The 20567-nt window shown below is 43.9% G+C and overlaps 1 protein-coding gene across 4 annotated transcripts in view; it reads right to left on the bottom strand.

Annotated features, from left to right (window-relative positions):
* MAPKBP1 (mitogen-activated protein kinase binding protein 1) overlaps nt 1–20567 on the bottom strand; it is a 99027-nt gene that overhangs the window by 27872 nt on the left and 50588 nt on the right. For 3 of the 4 annotated variants that reach the window (XM_061462340.1, XM_061462341.1, XM_061462344.1), the window contains exons 4-18: nt 18243–18305; nt 17620–17677; nt 14639–14809; nt 11771–11908; nt 10788–10970; nt 10161–10178; nt 9469–9629; nt 7390–7579; nt 6247–6393; nt 5123–5307; nt 4920–5011; nt 4424–4549; nt 2973–3043; nt 2412–2533; nt 1467–1542 (exon numbers count right to left, since the gene is read on the bottom strand). In XM_061462340.1, the coding sequence (XP_061318324.1) occupies nt 1467–1542; nt 2412–2533; nt 2973–3043; nt 4424–4549; nt 4920–5011; nt 5123–5307; nt 6247–6393; nt 7390–7579; nt 9469–9629; nt 10161–10178; nt 10788–10970; nt 11771–11908; nt 14639–14809; nt 17620–17677; nt 18243–18305 (1801 nt within the window). The remainder of the gene's footprint in view (nt 1–1466; nt 1543–2411; nt 2534–2972; nt 3044–4423; nt 4550–4919; nt 5012–5122; nt 5308–6246; nt 6394–7389; nt 7580–9468; nt 9630–10160; nt 10179–10787; nt 10971–11770; nt 11909–14638; nt 14810–17619; nt 17678–18242; nt 18306–20567) is intronic. The other variant, XM_061462342.1, reaches the window with a different exon arrangement.

Here is a 20567-nt window from a genome sequence, read left to right as displayed (position 1 = left end):
CCAATATAATCAGAGACTAAAGGCATTTACATTAAAAGCCTTCATGACTGTGAAGGCACCACCATCAATGGACAGGCTTCTAACTCTCTCTCCTACCTCCTTTGAATCACTAGGGTCTTGCTTTCTTCTAAACAAAACCCACGCATGCCAAGACACACACACCCCAAAATAATCAGAGCTGACAGAGTTGAGTGAAATATTAAAAGACTCCAATTTGGAGTAGAGAAACCAAAAAAAGAACTCGGCACTGAAGAGAAATTATCTTTGATAATGATGCTGTCAAATCTCCAGCATCTGCAGCTCCTGTTTTGGCGTTGGTTTTGCTTTGGGGTTGATTTTCTTGAGGGGCTTTTGTTATTCATTTTCTGCTTAGTTGTTTTTTCCTCATATACACCCATTTGTGACTTTATCTTGAATAAATATAAAACCCACTCCAAATGCCTCTCTAGGTCTAAAGCAGCACTACACAGCAAAAACAGCTGCTGTCAGCACATGTCCTCCTTTGTAGAACTTTAGTGAACTGAGAGTGAAAGTGCCTGGGTGTTGAGGGAGACGTGGTATTTAATTGATAACTTTTTGTTGGCTAAGTTTATTTTGATGCTGTATCTTCTGCTTCCGATGTCACTGTTCGGGTTCTACTTGTTAAATTGCAACATGGTCTCAGGACAACAAGCCCAAAAAGTTTAAATTCCAGAGACATCACAATCCCTTAGTTACACAACTGTCCTAAGAAAAATGAACAAAGCAACATTTAAAAGTAATTGAGATTCCTCACTTGAGCTACACATGAAAAGAAACCAAAACAAAACATAAAGGATAAACAAAAAATCCAGATCCCAGCAACATTTCATGGTTTGTTGGTCGAGACACATAATCAAATACCTGAGCAAGTACCAGCCATAAAGTGTAGCACCAATTTTTCATTGCCATGGCTTATAAAAAAAAACAAACTATAGGAATTAAAGACAAAGAGAACTTATTTTTCTCTGTAAAACAGAACAGGTGACACTGAACAAAGCTATTCACCTTCCTCTCTCTACCTTTTTAGCAACATGCAGCTCCACCTTAAAAATCCTAACAGAAACAGCCAGGAAAGCCAGAATGGACTCTCTGGAGCAGAAAGTAAAGGATTAAAGTAAATGGACTAAAGCATCACCTGACATATTGGTGCAATTCTACTTGCTTTTACATCATGGGCCTGTGCCTCAGTTCAGAAACAAGACAGAGGAGTTATGTATCAACTTCGGCATGCATTGGCTCTTTTCCTGTTTAGCCTAATAAAACCCAAATACATTACCAGCCCTTAAGGATGGAGGTAGGAGGAAGAAGGATTAGGGACAAAGCATGGAGTGAGCAACAACCACCACCAAAACAAGTTACTGTGTCCAGATTTGTATTTAATTTTCCAAGCCCTGAGCTGCATCCAGCAGGGAAAAAAGGAAAAGCGAAGAAAGAAAACCACTTACTTTGATGAGGGTGCCATCTTCACCTTGGGATCCCTTGTAAAGCTTCTTCTGCTTCCCACTGCTTATATTGAAAACCCTGAGGGAGATGACATAAACCAACATGGTTCATTTTGCCCAGGTACTGCTCTGAGGCTCTTGTTACCAGGATACTTTTCTCCTTCTGTTCCTCATTCCATATGAGATACAGGGAATACGGCCAAGCCACAGGAAGTGGAGAAATGATCTCTATGACCTATAACCACCAATCATTTAAATGGTTCAAGAAACAACCTCAAAAGTAATGTAGAGGCCCCAGACTGGAGGATATGATATCAAGCAGATTGTCTGAATTAAAGTTGAGGCTCAACTCTCAAACAGATAATAAAAACCGAGTATAGCATCATGGTACTGAAGGAGAGATTAAATGGGAGGGAGAAAACCTTGTCTTGCCTTTCAATGGCTAATGGTGATGTAGCAGGAATAGCTACTAATAAGCTCCAGTTAGTCCTTCCTGCTATAAAAATGCCTGCGGCTCCTTCATATTAAAGGTAAAGGTTAAGAGAGCAAGACCCTTTATTTACATGTATGGATTCTACTTGTCTAAAGACAGTCACACCTAGCTCCGTTTTAGGTTCCTACTGCCTCAGCTGTCCCACAGGACCTCACAGCTTCTCACTAGACACAACTTTAAAAGCAAAAATGACCAAATCACAGAAATTCTTGCCCCACAGCTCAATGATGTGCCAAGGAAGGCACGCTTGCTCTCCCAGTAGAAAGACATTGCTCTGCAAAGCAACCCAGTGAGAAGCCAAGGGTCCCATAGGTATCTGCATATAACCACAGGTTTTTATCTCTTTTTTTTGACTGAAAATGCTGTGCCAAATAGGAACAATGATGGAGATGGGGTCCTCTTGGCCAGCTCATTTATGACTGCAAAAATATTTTCAAGACAAGTAGTAAACTAACCTGATGTTACGATCCTGGCATCCAATAGCTGCATATTTCCAGCTGGGGTCCACATCCATGTCATACAGAGTGGTCTTCCTAACAATGTGATGTGTTCGGGTAAACTGAACCCCTTCTCCTGTCTAAGCATGTGGGTAAAGACTGTGTCAAAATCAAGCAGTTAACCCATTATCAAAAACTCCTAAATACAGATGAGTCTTCTCACACAGCCAGCACAAATCAACCATTCCCATTAAGCAGGTCTGCTGGGAGCAGCTGGGATGCAGGCACAATGAACTCCTTCCTCTAGCCCTTACTCTTTCACCGCTTCTCACAATAGCCCTGGCAGTGAAATAAAAGCAGATATCCTAACAACTCTCTGCTCTGCATCTTGCTGAGAAAGGTCAGGCTGGAACCAGCTGCATGCTTCACAGAACTAGTTCTCTGAATGTGATCTCTTGAATTGAGTCAGTGGGAGATGCTAAGGCTGAATATCAACAAGCTTATACAGAAACACCGATATCACTCTTTAAAGTAGCTCCTTTGTGGAGAGACTATTAAAAAAAGCTGTAATAAGGTTACCTTCTGTGCAGTGCGGAAATAGATGCTCTTGTCTGCCCCACAGCTTATCATTCGCACCTTCCCATCATTGGCTGCAACAAAGAGGCAGGAGCCAATCAAAAGACAAACACAGATACAAGGTGGAGAACATGTTTTAATTTATACCATTTATTCCAGTCCTGATTAGCTAAGACTGACTCCTACTTAAGCAGCACGATGCTGCAGCAAAACAGAAGCCCCTTCTCGAACATTTATTAATGCTCAGTGTGCTTGAGGCCTTAATACAGAGGCTTTACACAACTTATTAGGATGTAATTATTTTCTCCTTCAACAGTAATGCTCATGTGGTTATTGTGTGCCTGCCACAGCACCCTGTTGCAGTATGACAAGTTCACACTCAGTATGAGCTGAAGTCGGACAACGAAGACTGAAAAGTGCCCAAAGTCATCTGCATGTTTCCTGCTGCCCTGTCTTACTGCGGTCAGGCTTCCCTTAGCAGTCTTTTGTAACCAATCTGCTCCTTTCAGTAAAGCAACACCTGATAAATCTCTGTGTAATGAAAATCCCTGTGTAATGAAAATGGCAGCAGCATTGCAGCTACACCTGTGTGTGGCCACGTACCCTAATGGTACAAATCCTGACCCTCACCCATGGACTCAGCTTCCTGATTTCAACTTGAACCTGCCTTCCTGCCATGGGTTTGGCAGGCACTGAACTGTGGCTGAGCCAGCTCACTGCATCCAGATTGATCCTGATCCTGAACTGCTGACCTGTCTTACCACTATGGATTTGTCTGGAGATCAGGACTATTGGCTGGATCTAGTTACTGTCACTGGACTTGAACTGTTCCACCTTATTCACGTACTGTGGGACTTTTCCATTGCCAGTAAAGCCACTACCTTTGACTGCCTTCCTGTGACCCTTGGCTACTGGCAGAGCAGCCAACCCTTGCTGTTCCCTGACAATACATCACACTCATGTCTGACCATCAGTAGTACCTGAGTGCTGGGGATGCAATGTGCTCCATTACCATGAACGCGAAGTCTTATACCGATTTGTTACGACAAATTTACTTGTGAATAGTTAATTCTAGAAGATTTTTGTGGGTTTGGGGAATTTTGGGGAGGATATGCCACAGTTCTCCTCATTAAGAACAGCATGTAGCCATCTGACAACAGTTAAAGGGAGTAAATCATTACAGAAAACAGCTTTCCAAAGAAATGCTGAGGACTTCAATCACAAGAGGCTTTGTGAATGAGGAGGAAAGAGAAGATCAAAAAGCAAAAGGGATAAGATGGCAAGTATAGTCAAATATCACCTTCCGTTAGGATACTGCAGCTAAAGATGATGGCAAAAACGCAGCTTCAGCCCTGGCCTAACCCAGTGTTTAAGCAGTTAAAATTACTTTACAGCCACAATGGGAAAACAACAGTGCACAAATCCAGCTTTGGAAGGAAGCCACAATTCTCTACCTGCAAACTTGACAGCAGTGATGGAAGAAGAATGTTCATCCAGGGTCTGCTGCAGGCTGTAGTCCTTTCCAGCATCCAAGACATGAATCAATCTATCCCGACTGGCTGAGGCTAAGAGCTTTAAGCCTGTCAGAATTAAAAAGAGTGCAAGGCCATTACTAAAAAGTCATGTGCTTTTCCAGTCACTATTTTAAAACAGCTTCTCAAATCATCTTAGGAACATCATACTGCGCATAACTGCATGGATGGACACAAAAGAATGCCCCTGCATTTCACACTGTGATAACAATTTTCAACCTCAGCCTACCATATTCCAAGGAAAAGTATGAGAAAGAAGCCTCTTTCAAAGTCTGGCTCTACTGGCCCAGTGCTACAAGCCTGCTCTGAAATTCAGGAGTAGCTCAGCACTGAAGGTTCTGATATACCATGGCTGGACTTACTGACTTGTTCAACGCTACATTCATATGCAAAAGGGAAGAAGCTCAATTGCATTTACCTGTGTCAGGTTTGGAGTACTCCAGACACAGAATCTCAGAGTCATGGGCTTCCACCTTCAGCATTTCCCTCAGAGACTGCAACTCATATATCCTAAGACACAACACAGCTGAGTTCAGTATGCTTTATAAAATTAGCAAGATCTGGTTTTCATTCTCATGCCTGCCCAGCCCACAGTCTGCACAAGAAGCTCCTTGGGATTACCTGAGAGTGCCTATCCTGTCCCCCGAGGCCAGATGCTCCCCACTGGGACTCACACAGACAGTGCGTATCCCCACCTTCGTATCCATCACTTGTGCATCAGCTTTGTCTGCACTTCCTGCTGAGTTGTAATCAGTGTCCAGAAGTACCTGAGTGTTGTCATCTACATAGATGATTTTCATCAAGTCCTGGGGATACAATACACCCAGAAATATGAACTAGTTACAAAACATTAAAGTGAAGCATCTGCCTTAGAAACTGGGCTCCTAGCCAACATATACACTTCATCAGCAGTAATGCTGTAATCAGTGGGATCTTTTACCTAGGTGCAAGCACTCAGCCCCTTCATATTGTAGGATGAAAGTTTCACAGCTGTGTCTCACAATCACCCTTTCCAAATGATATCCCTTCAAGCTAGAGACTAACAGCATGTCCCGCACAAACAGACAAGCTCTGGGATTAGTGATTACAATGCAGGAGGGGACACAGCTGGGATCTGAAAGACTTCTAGGGATCATCCAAATTAAATCATGCCTTTTGAGAACTGACAGAAAACGGAGTAGTTTTTCCACCATAAGCAGATTGCTGAGAACAGGCAAGTCAGGGCTGCTGTTCTCTCAGATCTTCCAGCTCTACTGAGAATGGAAGCAAATGTCCATAAGTAATCACTGTTCTGTACAAGTACCCTCCCTCTTATATACATGAAGTGAGTGTAAACTGCTTCTCATTCAGTTCTCCCAAATCTCTGCCTCATTTAATGCACCTTTTCCAAACAAATCTTAAAGTAGTTACATACTACAGAGATGAAGAAAAAGTGAATCAGCTCTCCTGCAGCATATGGGATGAGCCATTTTGGAAGAGGCTAAGCTAAGTGAATCCTTGGGCGGTTTATGGAAAAAGCAATAGTCCCCTGGACCATTTCAGACAAGCCATCTTTCCAGCTGATACTTCCTACTCCCCATTCATGATTCTTGAGGTTCATACATTTTACCAGACTTCGCTCTGTTTACAGAGAAGTTTGTATTGACTCAGAGATCCAAAGAAGTTTGGGCCTTAACTTGGGAATACCTGTGCATGAGGAAGAGCAACCCCAAGGGCAAGAAGATGATCAAAACCTAAGATCTTACATTGCTGAGGATGTTGCGGTGCAGAGCTGTGCCATGAATGTTGGAGCTCTCAGTGTTCCACAGACGAATGGTGTTGTCAGAGGAGCAGGTGATGAAGGAACCAGGGGGAAGGCATGACTGATTGCTGTCCTTCACCTCCGGATACATCTACAGACAGGTAAAATCAACTCCTGAGTGAGACTGCCTGATAGACACGAGTAGCAAGTTTCAAAACAAAATGAAAGTGCTGTCCTCTTCTTTGTAAAGGTGAGAGCCAGTCACTTCTCCTACTGAACACCTGCTTGCAGACCAGAGCTTCATATTCACTTCAAACAAATGCTCACTGAGCTTTCCTGAATGCAGAACGTCTCTGCAAGAGGCATGCAACAAGCCAGCATCCTTTGTTTCCAAGAGTTCAAAGAACGCCTCAAAGACCATGCAACAATAACTGTGCAGCAGCCTTGCACTGTTGTTTGCAACTTTCAACTACTACTGCCCATTTATAATCCAAAAGGAAAGGGTGAAATGCACTTAATAAATAATAACAAAAGAGTCTTCAGCCTCTTCCATTTTCTTTCCACTTCCCCCTTTCCTGACCACTGTTGGAAATATTTCAACATATTACCAATTACATTGTTTCCTATACCTCCTTTACTTCCCTCTGATAGAAAGCCAACCAGACAGACTGGAAGATGATAGCCACTTGAGAGGCTAATCACGGATGTCCTGGTAAATAGGTTAAGAAAGATCAGAGTTGAGATCTTACCGCTTGTTTCATTCCTTTGACTATGGAGCAGGACTTACCACAGACTTCGACTAATTCCTTTTGAGGTCAGCAGTAAACTCTTGTGTGTTTTGTGAAAGGAGCCCCTGCATTCACCTTTGTGCAGTTCTGCTCTTTCTCCCACCTCTCACCTTCTAATGGTGAGATTTTTTTTCTCAGTAACACACTGCACCTAACGCAGTTGGCCAGACACTGCAGTGCAGCCAAAGAGCTGTTCCTAGCTCCAACTCAAACTCTGTAGCAACCACACTAACCACAGGAGGAAATCTGAGCCAATTCTTTCTCTCTGCAGTAAGCGTCTGCATTCAAATTCAGCAGCTCTGCAGATGACTTCTGCAGCTGCAACTGCAATCCAACACTTGTATGTACAGACAACATACCTCAATGTTCCACACGCAGGAAGAGTGATACAAAGCAGAGTACACCTTGCCCACTTTTTTCGGGTCTTTGACATCCCACACATACAGGCTGTGGTCGTTGTATACACAGGAAAGCCACTGGTTGGTGGGGTCAAAAGTCAAGGCAATCGTGTCTGGATACTTCGCATCAGCCATACCAGAGAAAAGACGACTGCACAAAGAGAGAACAACAGCCTGGTTAGCCTGCACTCCCGTGGAGGGGCAAGGAGTCAGGGCATGAGAGCTCAGATTGTCCACAGGGCACTGGCAAGGTGAACAGTATGCTGGGGCATATATAGGTAGAGAGTAGCTGTCAGGGAAGACCTGTCTCTTGAACAACCAGAGTCCCAAAAGAAGCCTGAAAGCTCCATGGTAAAACTCATTCTACTTGCCAACCAACTTGGAGTCCCGCCACAGAAAGGCCATTGACTTTCCCTGAAGAAGGACAAAACAGAACACTTAATCGTCACTGGAAATGATCATCATCATCGTTTACCCCTGCCTAAACAGGTGGTAAAAACCGAGACAAATAATCTCAGAACAAAGGAGAAGATCATCTTTTGGTGGGTACTGTATTTTGCTTACTGATTGCAGAAACTGCTCGTGTGGGACCAAGCAGAAGAGTGCATACTACACTCAAAAAGAGAGAAGCACACCAGCACAAGGGACAAAGGAATGATTCATTTCAGCAGCAGCTTCTCTGACATGGTTCTCTTCCACCCCTAACCCACACATAGCTTGGGATGGGACGGGGACCAAAGTTCAAGAAGCACACCAAACAACTGAAGCCCTGCTTCTGCAAGTGCAAAGCTCTGAGGGCTAGAAGAACACAGCGCAGATCCTATGGAAAAAACAAGTCCTTGATACAGTCGTGGGCAGTTAGTTACAGGCAACTGGCATCCTACAGACAGGCTCTGGCATGCATAGGAATATAAGGAGTCCTGTGTTTCCAAGCTTTTTTGGAAGTAATTAAAAATAAATAAATAAATTATTAAGACGTAATCACTGCTACAAATGCATGTTTAAGACTCACATGAATATTTCTGCTAGACTGATGCATGAGAACAGCAGAGAGTATTTTTAAAGGGTCCATGTATACGATTGCTTGACTTTAGCTCTATCAGAAAGTGGTAACATTTTAGATTGAAGTTCCTTTTCCAGCTCCCTTACTGGAATATCATTATATTCCACTAATCTTCTGGAGGAGGACTATACAGTGCACTGTCAGAACCTTTACTTCAAGTTCCAAAGAAAAGTTTAAAGAAAATCTGTTATAGGACTGGGAGTATATATCTGTAGATGTGGGAACTTCAGATGTCCAGTGAAACAATGGCTGGTAGATTCATACACCTTTGGATTTCATTCTTCAAAAGTGACAGAAGCAAAAGAAGGTAACATAAGATTGGGAAAGCCCCCAACCACAACTGACAAACAGCAACACATGAAGGATTTTCTCTAGCATAAGCCTCCACAAGCTGGCAGACAAAACCATACAGAAATCACATTACCCTCCTCAGAAGGTGAGAAAGAGAGATAGGGCAGAAGATACTGGAGCAAGGTAGGAAAACAAGACAACAAAATAGACAAGACTGAATCAGTATAAAGACTACAGAAAGTAGCAGATTTAGGTCTATAAAGGATTGCAAGAGAGCCCTTCAAATAAAGCCTGGGCTTCTCTTAGCAACATCATTATATAGCTACAGAGGAGAGTCTTCTGCCCTTATCAGTGATAAGCAAAGGGTGTACCATGGTACAGGAACAACTGAAGTATGCCACAGCATCCTGTGCCCTCTGCCTGTTTGCCTATAGCAACCAACACCAAAAGGCCACCAGACCCAAGCAATCCTAAAGAGATGAGGAGCAAGATACACTGTTTCATCCAGCAACTGGCTTTGGGCTGTAGCCCAGCCTTGCAATGCAACCCTGCAACAACTCAGGCAGATCTGCAATAGGCTGCCAGTTTTAATCCATATAAAGAGCACACACCAAATGGCAAAGATCTGGGGAGCAGTTCTAACCCCCACAAGCCTCCCTTGCTCCCTTCCACCCTCTCCACGGTACCTGGCCTCAGTCACACTCGCGATGTCTGTTCCCAGGCAGTGCGGCTTCGGCAGTGTGGTGACAAAGTGAAGGTTCAGAGGGTTAAAGATCCTCACGGTGCCATCAGCGCAGCCACAGAAGATGTAGTCATGGTTCACAGAGATGCAGTTTGCCACAGTGGTCTGAGGAGGACACAACACACAAGAGGGTGAATAAGCAATGCACTCTAACTTCAAAAGTCACCGGACACATGATGGGGAGAATAGCAAACTGACAGACAAAGGAGTCATGGTCAGAAGAGCTGAAGTTGAGCCCTGGGAGTAAGGAAAAGCCTAAAAATCCAATCTTCCTTTCTGAGGAGCTTCCTAACCACATGCTATTGTAGATTCCAAGTGGCTAAGGAAAAAGCCCAGCTCCCCACTGTGCTTTCCCTCCCCACTTGGAGGACAGCAGATCCACATATTTGCTCCAGATGAGCATCTCTGAACATGGGGGTTTTGTTCCTCTGTGACATTCAGCACCACCAGCAGGCAAGGAGCACCTCCCCCTGTACTAGAAAAGCCAATACACTACCTGCCACAAGGGGATATGAAAAGAAAAAAAATGGATTTTCTTCCCTTCCCATTGGAATCTGTACAAATGGCAGAAAATGGTACGAAATGGAGTGTGGTGATAAAGGGATGAGTTCAACGCAAAACTTTTTTCCAACTTACTGTGAAGCTGTCTGTATTCTGAGCGAGAGTGAAAGGCAGATTTTAGAGAAGAAAGGAAAGAAAAGAAGAGGCATTTCACTTCAGTGAGAGCGTGGAAAGGTTTTTTTCCCCTTGATTTTAATACATTGGAACCTTTCAGGTGCCATCTTACATTCAATTGAAAGGAAAATAAACATGATCAAATTCTTAACTATGAGCCAACCTGGTGGTTTAGAACGGCCAAACCAAATAGTTCCTTGGGAACCTGCATTTGAGATGTACAAGCCAAGTAAGACACTGCAGAGTGGGTAGAAATCAGAATCATTCTAAAACTCCTGCTTGTCCAGGCCAAGCCAGGAGGGACAACGCAGGGATTGCCAAAGCTATATAAAGGGCATTACTTTGCCAGAAAGGCAGTAGCTGTAATACTGAGGTTTGAGAATGAAAAAGCTTCAATAATTAATAAAATCCCTTTGCCAAGAAACAATGCTATTTTTGCATGGCTTTCCAGAGGAAAACAAAGTGGCAGAGGCCCAATGACTTTCACTGCTGGTGGTCAGCTTGTGCTTCGAGTGCCCTTATTACTGCTTGTTCCTGTTCTACCTCAGCAAGCACAAATACTGAAGGACAGGAGGATATAAAACTCACCCTCAGCTCCACCCACTTGTCCAGCAGCCTTTTTTCATTGAATTCACAGAGCAGGCCTGAGGATGTGATGCAGAAGGTACTGTCAGCTTTTTTGCCTTTTCCACAAGCCACATCCGTGAAGAAGTTGTTCCTCAGTTCTCCAAGCAATCCCGAGCGACCTAGCAAGGGGACTGTGGCATTGACCTACCAATAAAACACAGTTTGTTAGGAACAGAGCAAGGCACTCCAGGCAGACAGACATGTTTTAGAACATCAAACACTGAGTGCTGAAGTGCCTCGAAGAAAAGAGAACTGCAAACAGCCTACAAAGAGAGGCAGTGACATGTTTTACTTGCTGCAGAGCCATTGCTTGCATAGTGTATGGGACCATCAGTATTAGTACATCAGTGGAACAGAACACTACTTATTCCACCAAAACTGTGCTTCCAAACATATGATCCAGAGACTGCAGATCAGTCACTGGAAGAACAACCCTTCCCTGGCCAATGTGTGATTTATACCAAATGCTAAAGCAGGGCCCAAGCATGAACGAGGAACATCTGTTCATGAACATGCAGAAAAATTCCCACATGTGGATTCTGTTCCCCAGAGAAGAACAGAATAGCTGTAAGTTTAAACACTATAATTGACCCTTCAAAATAACACAAGATCAAACAGCTCTCCCCACCTCTGTGCTCCAAGGGGTTCAATGGCTGCAGCTCTTTCTAGTCTTTTGTCCTTCATTATATGGGACTATTAAAGAATAAGCATGCTGCTATACAACTCCAGGAGCCATGCCTCCACATCAGTGCAGGATAAGACAAGCTTTTGGTGCCACCAGCCCATAGGGACACTGAGACTTGAGAGCCAGAGGTGGAGGGCTATCTTTGAATCCCCACAAAATCAAAGAGCTCCCACTTCCCACAGCTCACTGGGGCAAAATCCATGCTTGCTGTAAGATGGAAATGCCTGTTCACAGTTGGCCTTGATGCACCTTCTCTCACCTTAGAGGTTTTGCTGTCATCCAGGTACCAGAACTTGATGTGCCGATTTCCAGCAGTGACAAAGTAACTGCAGTCCTCTGAGAATGACACAGCCGTCACTTTACTTGAGACTTTGTTGGCTGCCACTACGATGTTTTTCTGGAAGCATAAGTGTTTAGGTAGCTTAGTTTCTTTGCTCAGAAGCAAAGTGAACTCACTTCAGTTACAGGCACGTATCCACTACAAGCGCTGCAGAAAGGAAAAGATGAGGCCCAAACTACTCCCCAAACACCCCTGAAAACAACCTCCCCCACACCAGCTGGGAGCATTGATTTGGCAGATAGTACAATCCACATTTACATTCAATTCCACTTCCACATTGACTGGGATCGAGAACAAATGAGCAGGCACTAGTGCCTGCAGGAACTTGGTGTGTGAGTCATAACAAACATGTTGGTTTCACAATCACCAAGAGCTCAGAGAAAACCTATTTCCCTTTCTAAACAGCAAAAACACAAGGAGTTGTCCTGGCTTTCAGGCAGCAGTGAGGGCAAGACACTCAAGGTGGGGAACAGGTTATTTTCTGCAGGGAAAATAATACTGATTCCTCCACAAATTCTCTCTTCTCTTTAAAGACACTTTTTTGAAAGACCCAAAACACAAAAAGACCATGCCTTTATTGGAAGGGTCAAAGCAAAATCTGCAGCACTTCACATGGGCTCTTCAATATGTCAGAGTTTGGGAAAGGAGGAAGAACATGGCACAGACATGAGAACAGGAACGGATACTGCCCAAGCAAAACAGATAGCAAGAGCTCCCTAACCACAATACCAGCACTCAGTCTTTCTCCCCTGCCTTTCCCCAGGGATTGGCAGAAGCAAGAATAAAAATGCCTTCCCTTCCACCTGTGGTGGATTTTCAACCACGCAGCACATGGTTGACAACAACGCAAAAAAAAGCAGTGATAAAACCATCACCATGGAGGACCCCCAGCCCAGACTAGGGGAAAAGCAAGGGGCCAGCCATTAACATAACTTCTTCCAAGACAGCACACAGAGAAAGGCTAAGGACCTTTGTAGACCTCAACATCTGGATCTCTGCTGTGGTCTTTCTTTAGGGAAGCTAGGGGACCCTACAGATAACAGGGGTTTTCTTTCCCATCACAGTCAAAGGACTAAGTCTCCCAGCCAGGAAAAACAGGAAATCGAAGCAGCAGCATAGCAGATAGAAGGGTTGTGGTGAAAGGTGCAGGGAAGTACTTGAGGAGATCTGTATTGACATCTTGATCTCAAATTCTTCTTTCACTTCGGTCACATAAAATCTAGTTTTGATACCAAGCCTGCAAAATAAAGGCTAGCTGGACCTCCTGATAGTCACAGTCTGAAGTATATGATTAAAGTGCATGTTCTTCAATGCAGAAGAATAAAATAGTCTTTACCTCACAAGCTCTCATGCACATAATTATAATAGGATCACAGTGAACAGGAAAACCTGCATAAGCAAGGCAAATGAAGCTACTTGTACTGTCCCACACATGCCATGCATTGTGATCATCTCTAAGTCACTACTTTCATTTGTATAACTACAAAGAACTAAAAGGCTGAGCAGTTTTCAACACTGACATACACAGGTGTTATCACTATATAGTTCAGTTACACACAAAAATAGCAAGGTCAATTTTCAGCTCATGCAGGAGAAAACTAACAGTGAGATCTTAAATTACAGCACAGAAAATGTGATGAAGAGAGTAACATACTAAATGAGCACAGACTTACAAGCTGCAAGAGAAGAGAAGGCTCCAGGGAGACCTTAGAGCAGCCTTCCAGTATTTAAAGGGGGCCTACAGAAAAGATGGGGAGGGACTCTTTATCAGGGAGTACGGTGGCAGGACAAGGGGTAGTAGTTTTAAACTGAAAGAGGGTAGATATTAGGAAGAAATTCTTTACTGTGAGGGTGGTGAGACACTGACACAGGCTCCACAGAGAACCTGTGGATACCCCCTCCTTGGAAGTGTTTAGGGCCAGGCTGGATGGGGCTTTGAGCAACCTGGTCTAGTGTGAGGCATCCCTGCCCATGGCAGGGGCTTGGAAGTAGATGAGCTTTAAGGTCCTTTCCAACCCAAACCATTCTAACATTCTATAATCAGGTGAGATCTAACAGATGCATTGTGGGTTCTGTAAATCACATCTCTTTTTAAAGAGGATTACAGCACCTAAAGCAGCAGCAGGAGCTGAATACGTGCTTAACATTTATTAATACAGAAGCCTAATGACAATAAATGTTTCTTTCCTTATATACAAAAAAGCACACACTTAAATGTTTTCTAGAGGATAAGACATGGGCTTTGTTCCCACAGTGCTGACCCAACCCATTGGTAGACAGTGACTTCCATTGGCTTTCACCCACTGTGATTTCTCTATGTTCCCTTTCTCAGTCATCAAGGGTGGGATCGTACTATTGCAAACCCTGACACAATGAAAACAAAACAAGCCAAGAGCACTCACTACACCACAAAAGAACTCTGTGACTGATGAGAGTTCCCTTCCTGACCCTCATAAATTAGCTTTTAATAAGCCTCTAAAAAAGCTCAAGGTTTTGACAAGGTTTCAAAGTCCAGGTTTTTCTGCCTGGACAGCAAGATGTCGCATGTCTCCAAGTATAAGGAATATCCTTTCACTGAAGTGACTTAGAGCTTCCCTAAGGGACCATAGTTCTCTCTCACGTCCAAACTTGTCAGCGTCTATGACTGTCAAAAAAACAAATAATAACAGATGTAAAAAAAAAAAAGAGCAGAAAGAAAGACGGAACTGCAATAGTTTATGGATAAACTGTCAACTCTTCTTCATTTAGCAACACCTTGTGGTCCAGCCAACCTCCCAGAGAACTTACCTTCCATGACCACACATTGACAATCATGTCATGCTGGTACCCCACTGAAACGATGTACTTGGAGCTGGGGGAGAAGGCCACACAGGCCACACCATACTTGTGCTCCTGGAGCTCAGCCACCTGGGTTCGCTCGGCCACATCCCATACCCGAACCGCTGGCATGTGTCCACTCTGGAAGGATAAGAACAGACTGAAAACAGGAACAGAACCCCTGAGGTCAGTTCTGGCAGATTCGAGCATGTAAATATGTGGGGACTGGAAAAAGGTGTCTAGATGGTGTGTTCACAATACGTTTAAAGGTTCCTTTGACTCTTTAAAGCCCAGGTTGAGGCTGACAACATAAGGGGCACATGCATTTCAACAACCTAAGGAGTATATGCATTTCATAATGGAAGAATTAGTACATCTCCCTTCCTACTCACAGAACAGCCAGAGACTAGAACAATACTTTTGATGCACATCTCTGCCCTTTGCAATGGGAACTCACAGCCAGATCATTAAAAGGATTATAAGATGGCATCTCCAGATTCAGTGAACCAAAATGCCCCCACATCCTCTGCTCCTAACACAACATGATCATTTGAGATCTCAAGCCAGGTCACGCCACGTAAAAATACGACATGACTGTTGTGATAACTATCACACACTGTTTGAGGGAGGCCTCTGGGAGAACAGCAATGTCATTTCTTACAAAGGTAACACAGATGCATGCTGCCTGAAAGGGTATGGGCAGGGTAGTGACAGAGAAAGATAGTGAGGGAGCAGAGCCTCTGGTTTTACACTTGTTCTCCAGAGAAACAGGTCACAGCCTTCAGAAATGCCAATTCAGCACCTTCTGACAGACAATTTTGCTCTTGTGTTTGTCTGTTTGTTATTGAACCAAAATAAAGCAAGGCGCACAAGATGAGCTGAAATGCTGGCTAAAAATACGCCTGAGGGGCAAAGCCTACTCAGGAGCCTGCTCATGGTTTCTCACTGAAGTCTGTCAAAACCGTAGCTTGCAAAATAACATATCCATGGCAACATGGTACGTTTTCTGATCAATTTTAAGTCAGACAAATGACGGTGTGGGAGTGACAAGTCTGATCTCAAGGAGAAGTCAAAGCTTTAAAAACTCAGAACTGCACAGGTTTTAATTGTCTTGTTCAGAAGCTTTGCCAAGTTTTATCACCGCTTGTGGCCTGGAAAAACACCATGGCTAGATTTTACTGCAGTTCTCCCTCCTGCCAGGCAAAGGTCAGGTCTCAAGGTGTTTGCCAAGATGTTACCATGAGCTGAATCAGCTGCTCTTCAAAGCAATTGCTGTACATATTTATATATTTATATATTTCCCAGTATCTCAGCATAGACCCCAAGACCTTAACAAATTGAATTTGTATTTCATCATCACCAAATGTGAGCTGTGTGTAATCCCCATGGATGAGGAATGTGTGCCTCCATGGGAACAAAGAAAAAATGCAAGACAAAAAAGAAGGAAAAGATCTGAAATACATAAAAGACATTTAATATGTCTTTTATGTATTTAATGTCTTTTGTGTATTTAACATGTCTACTATGTATTAAGACATTTAATATGTCTTTTATGTATTTAATATGTCATTTAATATGGCAGCCAAGGACTAACCTCCCTGCTCTCCTTCCTAAAAAGCCAGCCATGCACAAAACTAAGGTGTTAGTAACCAGAATTGGAATGAGGCAGCTAAAACTGAGCTTGACAAACTGAACTCAGAAAGCATTTCCCGATGGGACAGAGGTTAAACCAAGACAAGACTGCTGATACCGGCAGGGGACACTGCTACACTAAGTAATAACTCAAACGTCAGACACGTGGGAGGATACTGAAAAGAGAAATGGCTTTACAACAGGGCAAGAGGAGACATGTTTTGTAACAAGGTAAAAAAGTAAAAGCTTTTCAAGCATAACTTGAAAGGCTTTTTCTTCTTTTTTTAAACCTGAACTTGCCATTTACCCCAATGATGTTCCAAACTGAAAAGTTTGTTAGAAAGAAAAATACCCACTTCATTTTTTACCACTATTTCTACCCCACATGAAAGGAATAGCACACCAGACGTTAAAAAAAAGTAAAGGATAAAGGAAAGAAGGCACCAGAATAATCAGAACTGAACACCAGGGAGAAAAAAAATATGTATTATATATAATTCTAATATAAAGAGGTTTCACTACATTAAGACTTCTAGAAAGTAAGGAGGCATTAAAACAAATTATAGCCATAAAACCTCATGCTTTCACTAAAAAAGTTAGTAACAACCACAGTCTCTGATGTTCTAATGGGTACTTGTGCTTACTTTTTCAGTGTCAAAGGTAGCCTCCATCCCAAAACAGTCGTTTCTATCCTTGGCCTGATCCATTCAGGATTCAGGCCCAGCCTGGGAGCCACCTAGTGACATGACAGCTGCCACCATGGGGCTGCACTAGGGATGAGCCCAACTATACAGGGGACAGTCAGCACTCCTGTGGATTTCTAACGTCCAGCAATTCCAGCCTCATGGCACAGCCTGTGTCTTGAACTTCTAATGCAAAACAGACACACAGTGCACTCATCCTCATTCTCCCCCTTGGCCACGCTTGGAAAGGGGAATCAGTTGTCTCCCCCAGCCAAATATGCAATGCCAAACCACAGGCACCAGCATCTTCTGTCACTGTTCCTAAAGCTCCATTCCACATACACTTTTCACTTTTTCCACAACACTGTTACTGGCTTCAGTTACTTCCTAAATCCTAAAAGGACAATGCTAACCTGAGACTGAGATTAAGCACCATCCAAGTACTCTTCACTGATGCTAGTGTAGAGCCATGCTGTGTGAACTTCCACTTATTTTCATTCAACTTTCAGTCCACCCAGAGATGCAACACTGAAATAGGTTTATCTGTGTCAAGGCAACTCTTGTTTCTTCTAACACCCTCCTGCCCCACTTCAAAATGTGATGGACAAGGTGTGCCCTCTCTCCTCTCACACTTACCTCTCCTGTAACCAAGTATTTTCCATCTGGAGAGAAAGCAAGTGCTGTAATTGTTTTCCTAAAAGAGAGAAAATGACACTGAGAAACACTTCCAACATGTGATCTCATTTCAGTACATTAGGACTGGGGAGTAGGTTGGGACGAACTGGAAAGAGGCTAAAATCACACGTAACAGCTCTAACACTTGCTATGGGGACTCCCTGCTGCCCAAGTCTCAAGCAGCATGCCTACAGTACCAGAAAAGCTCCATAAGTCGAGGTTTATCTTTGTGCCTCTATTGCAGATGCGGGACCATGTTTCAGTCCTGGCTTCAATAATGAGGCCACAGTTTTAGGTGGAGGCTAAAAGAAAGCCAGCTAGCATTAAGTTCTAGTAAGATCTCCATGTCATGCCTATTAGCAGTTCCTCATGGGACCACAACGTTTTTGAGGTGGTACCTTGTTAGCAAGAGCACCTCACATTAGAAGGAGCTGCAGCCAAACCAGCAGGCTGCCTCTTCCCAGGGCAGCTCTCACTGAGGGGATTTAGCCTGGAGCAACAGCAGCTCCTGCACTTCACTCAAGCCATAAAACCTTTGAATTCACCTCCCACAGAAAGCAGGCCCAGCTTAAAGCTTCACTCACCTGGAACTGTTTAGAATATGGTGTTGCTTATTTTTCCTAGGGTTGAACAGCACAACGACACACCTAGAAGGAGGAAACACAAGAACAAAACAGTTGATAGGACCATGTACATCAAAAAAACTAAAGAGCTATCCTTGCTGGCAGAACAGCAGCAAAAGCAGCCCCAAAAAGCTGTTTCATCCCCTCATCTCATAGACTGAGCTGGGCTTAACCAGAAATCACAGGAAAAGAGCAGCCCAGAGGGGAATCACAAGTCTCTCCCATGTTGAGGAGTCTCTGATTGCTTAAGCTGGACAGAAAGCTTAATGTCCTGGTTTCAGATGGGATAAAGTTTATTTTCTTGCCAGTAGCCGGTACAGTGTTGAGTTTTGGATTTTGTATGAGAATAATGTTGATAGCAACAACTAAAACCAACAGTGTGTTAAGCAGTGTAATAAGGAAAGGACTTTTCAGCTTCATATGCCTGTCCAGAGAGGCCAGAGGGGCACAAGAAGCTGGCCAGCCAGTACAGCTAACCCCAACTAGCCAAAGGGATATTCCATACCATATAGCGTCGTGTGCAGTACATGAACTAGAGGAAAAGCTGGCCAAGGGCAGCTGCTGGGGAACTGGCTGCGCATCAGTCAGTAGGTGGTGAGCAATTGTACTGTGCATCATTTGTTTGTATATGCTAATTCTTTTATCATTATTATCATCATCATCATTATTATTTTCTTCCTTTTCTGTCCCATTAGATTATGTCAGCCCATGAGTTTTCTCAGTTTTACTCTTCCAATCCTCTGCCCCATCCCTCTGGTGGGTTGGGGGAGCGAGGGAGCAGCTCTATGATGCTTAGCCATCAGCCGAGGTTAAACCATGACAGTTTACCATGAAAGTTTACCCAACAGCCCTAATGGATTATCTCCCCTGCCATAAAAGCGACCCGATGTACTGGGCACCAAACCAGCATGTCTAGAACAGACTAAGAAAGTCAGGAAGAAGGAAAGAGGAGAACTTTCTGAAGGGGGTGGGAAGAAGGGGAGGTAGAGGGGCTAAATGTCTGTGCCTGGCTGTAATATTAGACAGGACAGAAACAGCTGAGTACAACACAAGAAGTGGTTAGCCAGTTGAGAAGTGAGACATACGACGTCAAAAACTATTGACCCAAAGGATATACCTGAATAAACAACTCGCTCAGGAGGCTTGCAGAAATCTCTCAGCAAGATGAACTGCAAAAGCAAGCAGTACCAAACCCTTTATAAGCCATATAATCACCTGCACTGGGAGCAAAACAGTTGCTGACAGCGAGGGGAGTGAAGGAGAAGCAGCCCCCCTTCCCCACTAATCTTGTTCACAGCGCATTGCTTTGGTGCCTCAGCCCATCACAACCAGCCTGGGACAGTTTGGGTACAGGAGCCTCCTCCTTCTCTCCACAAACACCCCACACACAATGTTTAAATCCTCATGTAACAGCATTTGTCTGATAGCAGAGAGCAGCAGTGACGAGTAACAGAAAACGCATGGCCCTGACTGTACCTCCCAAAAGCATCTCTGTTATATGAGTACAAGGAGGTAGAACAGGAATTGCTCTGGTGACCTTGTGCCCTATTTCTCACTTCACCTCTAAAATAGAAATGGTGGGGTTTGCCCATCCCTCTGCTAGTACACACTGCCAGAGCTTGGAAAGCACCAGCTCTTCCTTTGCTGCAGTGCCAGGGAGTGCTGCGGGATGCCCCTGCTCCCCTGCCAGCAGCTTTCGCCGCACTGGGGACTTCACTCACATCACCATTGCGCTGGGGCTTGCCCACAACGCTACAGCCTGTGCCAGGCTACAGACATCGCTCAGGGGAGAAACAGACAACACAGAGAAGTAGAGGAGATGGCCTGAAGCAGCCAAACAGCCAGGCAAAAGCTGAGACACCCCAGACATGTATTGCAGCACCTCACCCACAGACCTCACCAATATCTCCAGGCAGGCAGTGCACACTGCTGCACAGGTCTAAGCATACCTGAAGGCCAAGGCAATAAAGGCACCAAACTCTCAGTAGTTAAGACAACCAGCCATGGTTGGAGACTTAATCTTGTCGAAAAGCAGGGGAAGTGTAACTAAGCAGTTTGTTCAGGCTGGGATTGATCCTTCTGCGCTTTTTACCCTGGGGAACCAATCTGGAGAGTTTCAAGTCAGAGCTATGTCACATATTTCTGACGGATTAGTGTAAAGAAGCAGGTGGTTTGTGATCCGTTAACAAGTCAGGGAGGTTAAGCCTTGCAAATCACAAGATATGAAATAGGAAGTTAGCAAATGTGAAAATCTATCTAATCCCAAGCCTCCGGCTAATCAGAAAA

Source organism: Pezoporus flaviventris, unplaced genomic scaffold (assembly GCF_033815535.1).
Source record: "Pezoporus flaviventris isolate CSIRO_AGI_PZ_B2104156 unplaced genomic scaffold, CSIRO_AGI_Pfla_v1 ptg000035l, whole genome shotgun sequence".
NCBI lineage: Eukaryota > Metazoa > Chordata > Aves > Psittaciformes > Psittacidae > Pezoporus > Pezoporus flaviventris.
The sequence above is the reverse complement of the archived record's forward strand: the minus strand, read 5'-3'. Positions and strand labels throughout refer to the sequence as shown.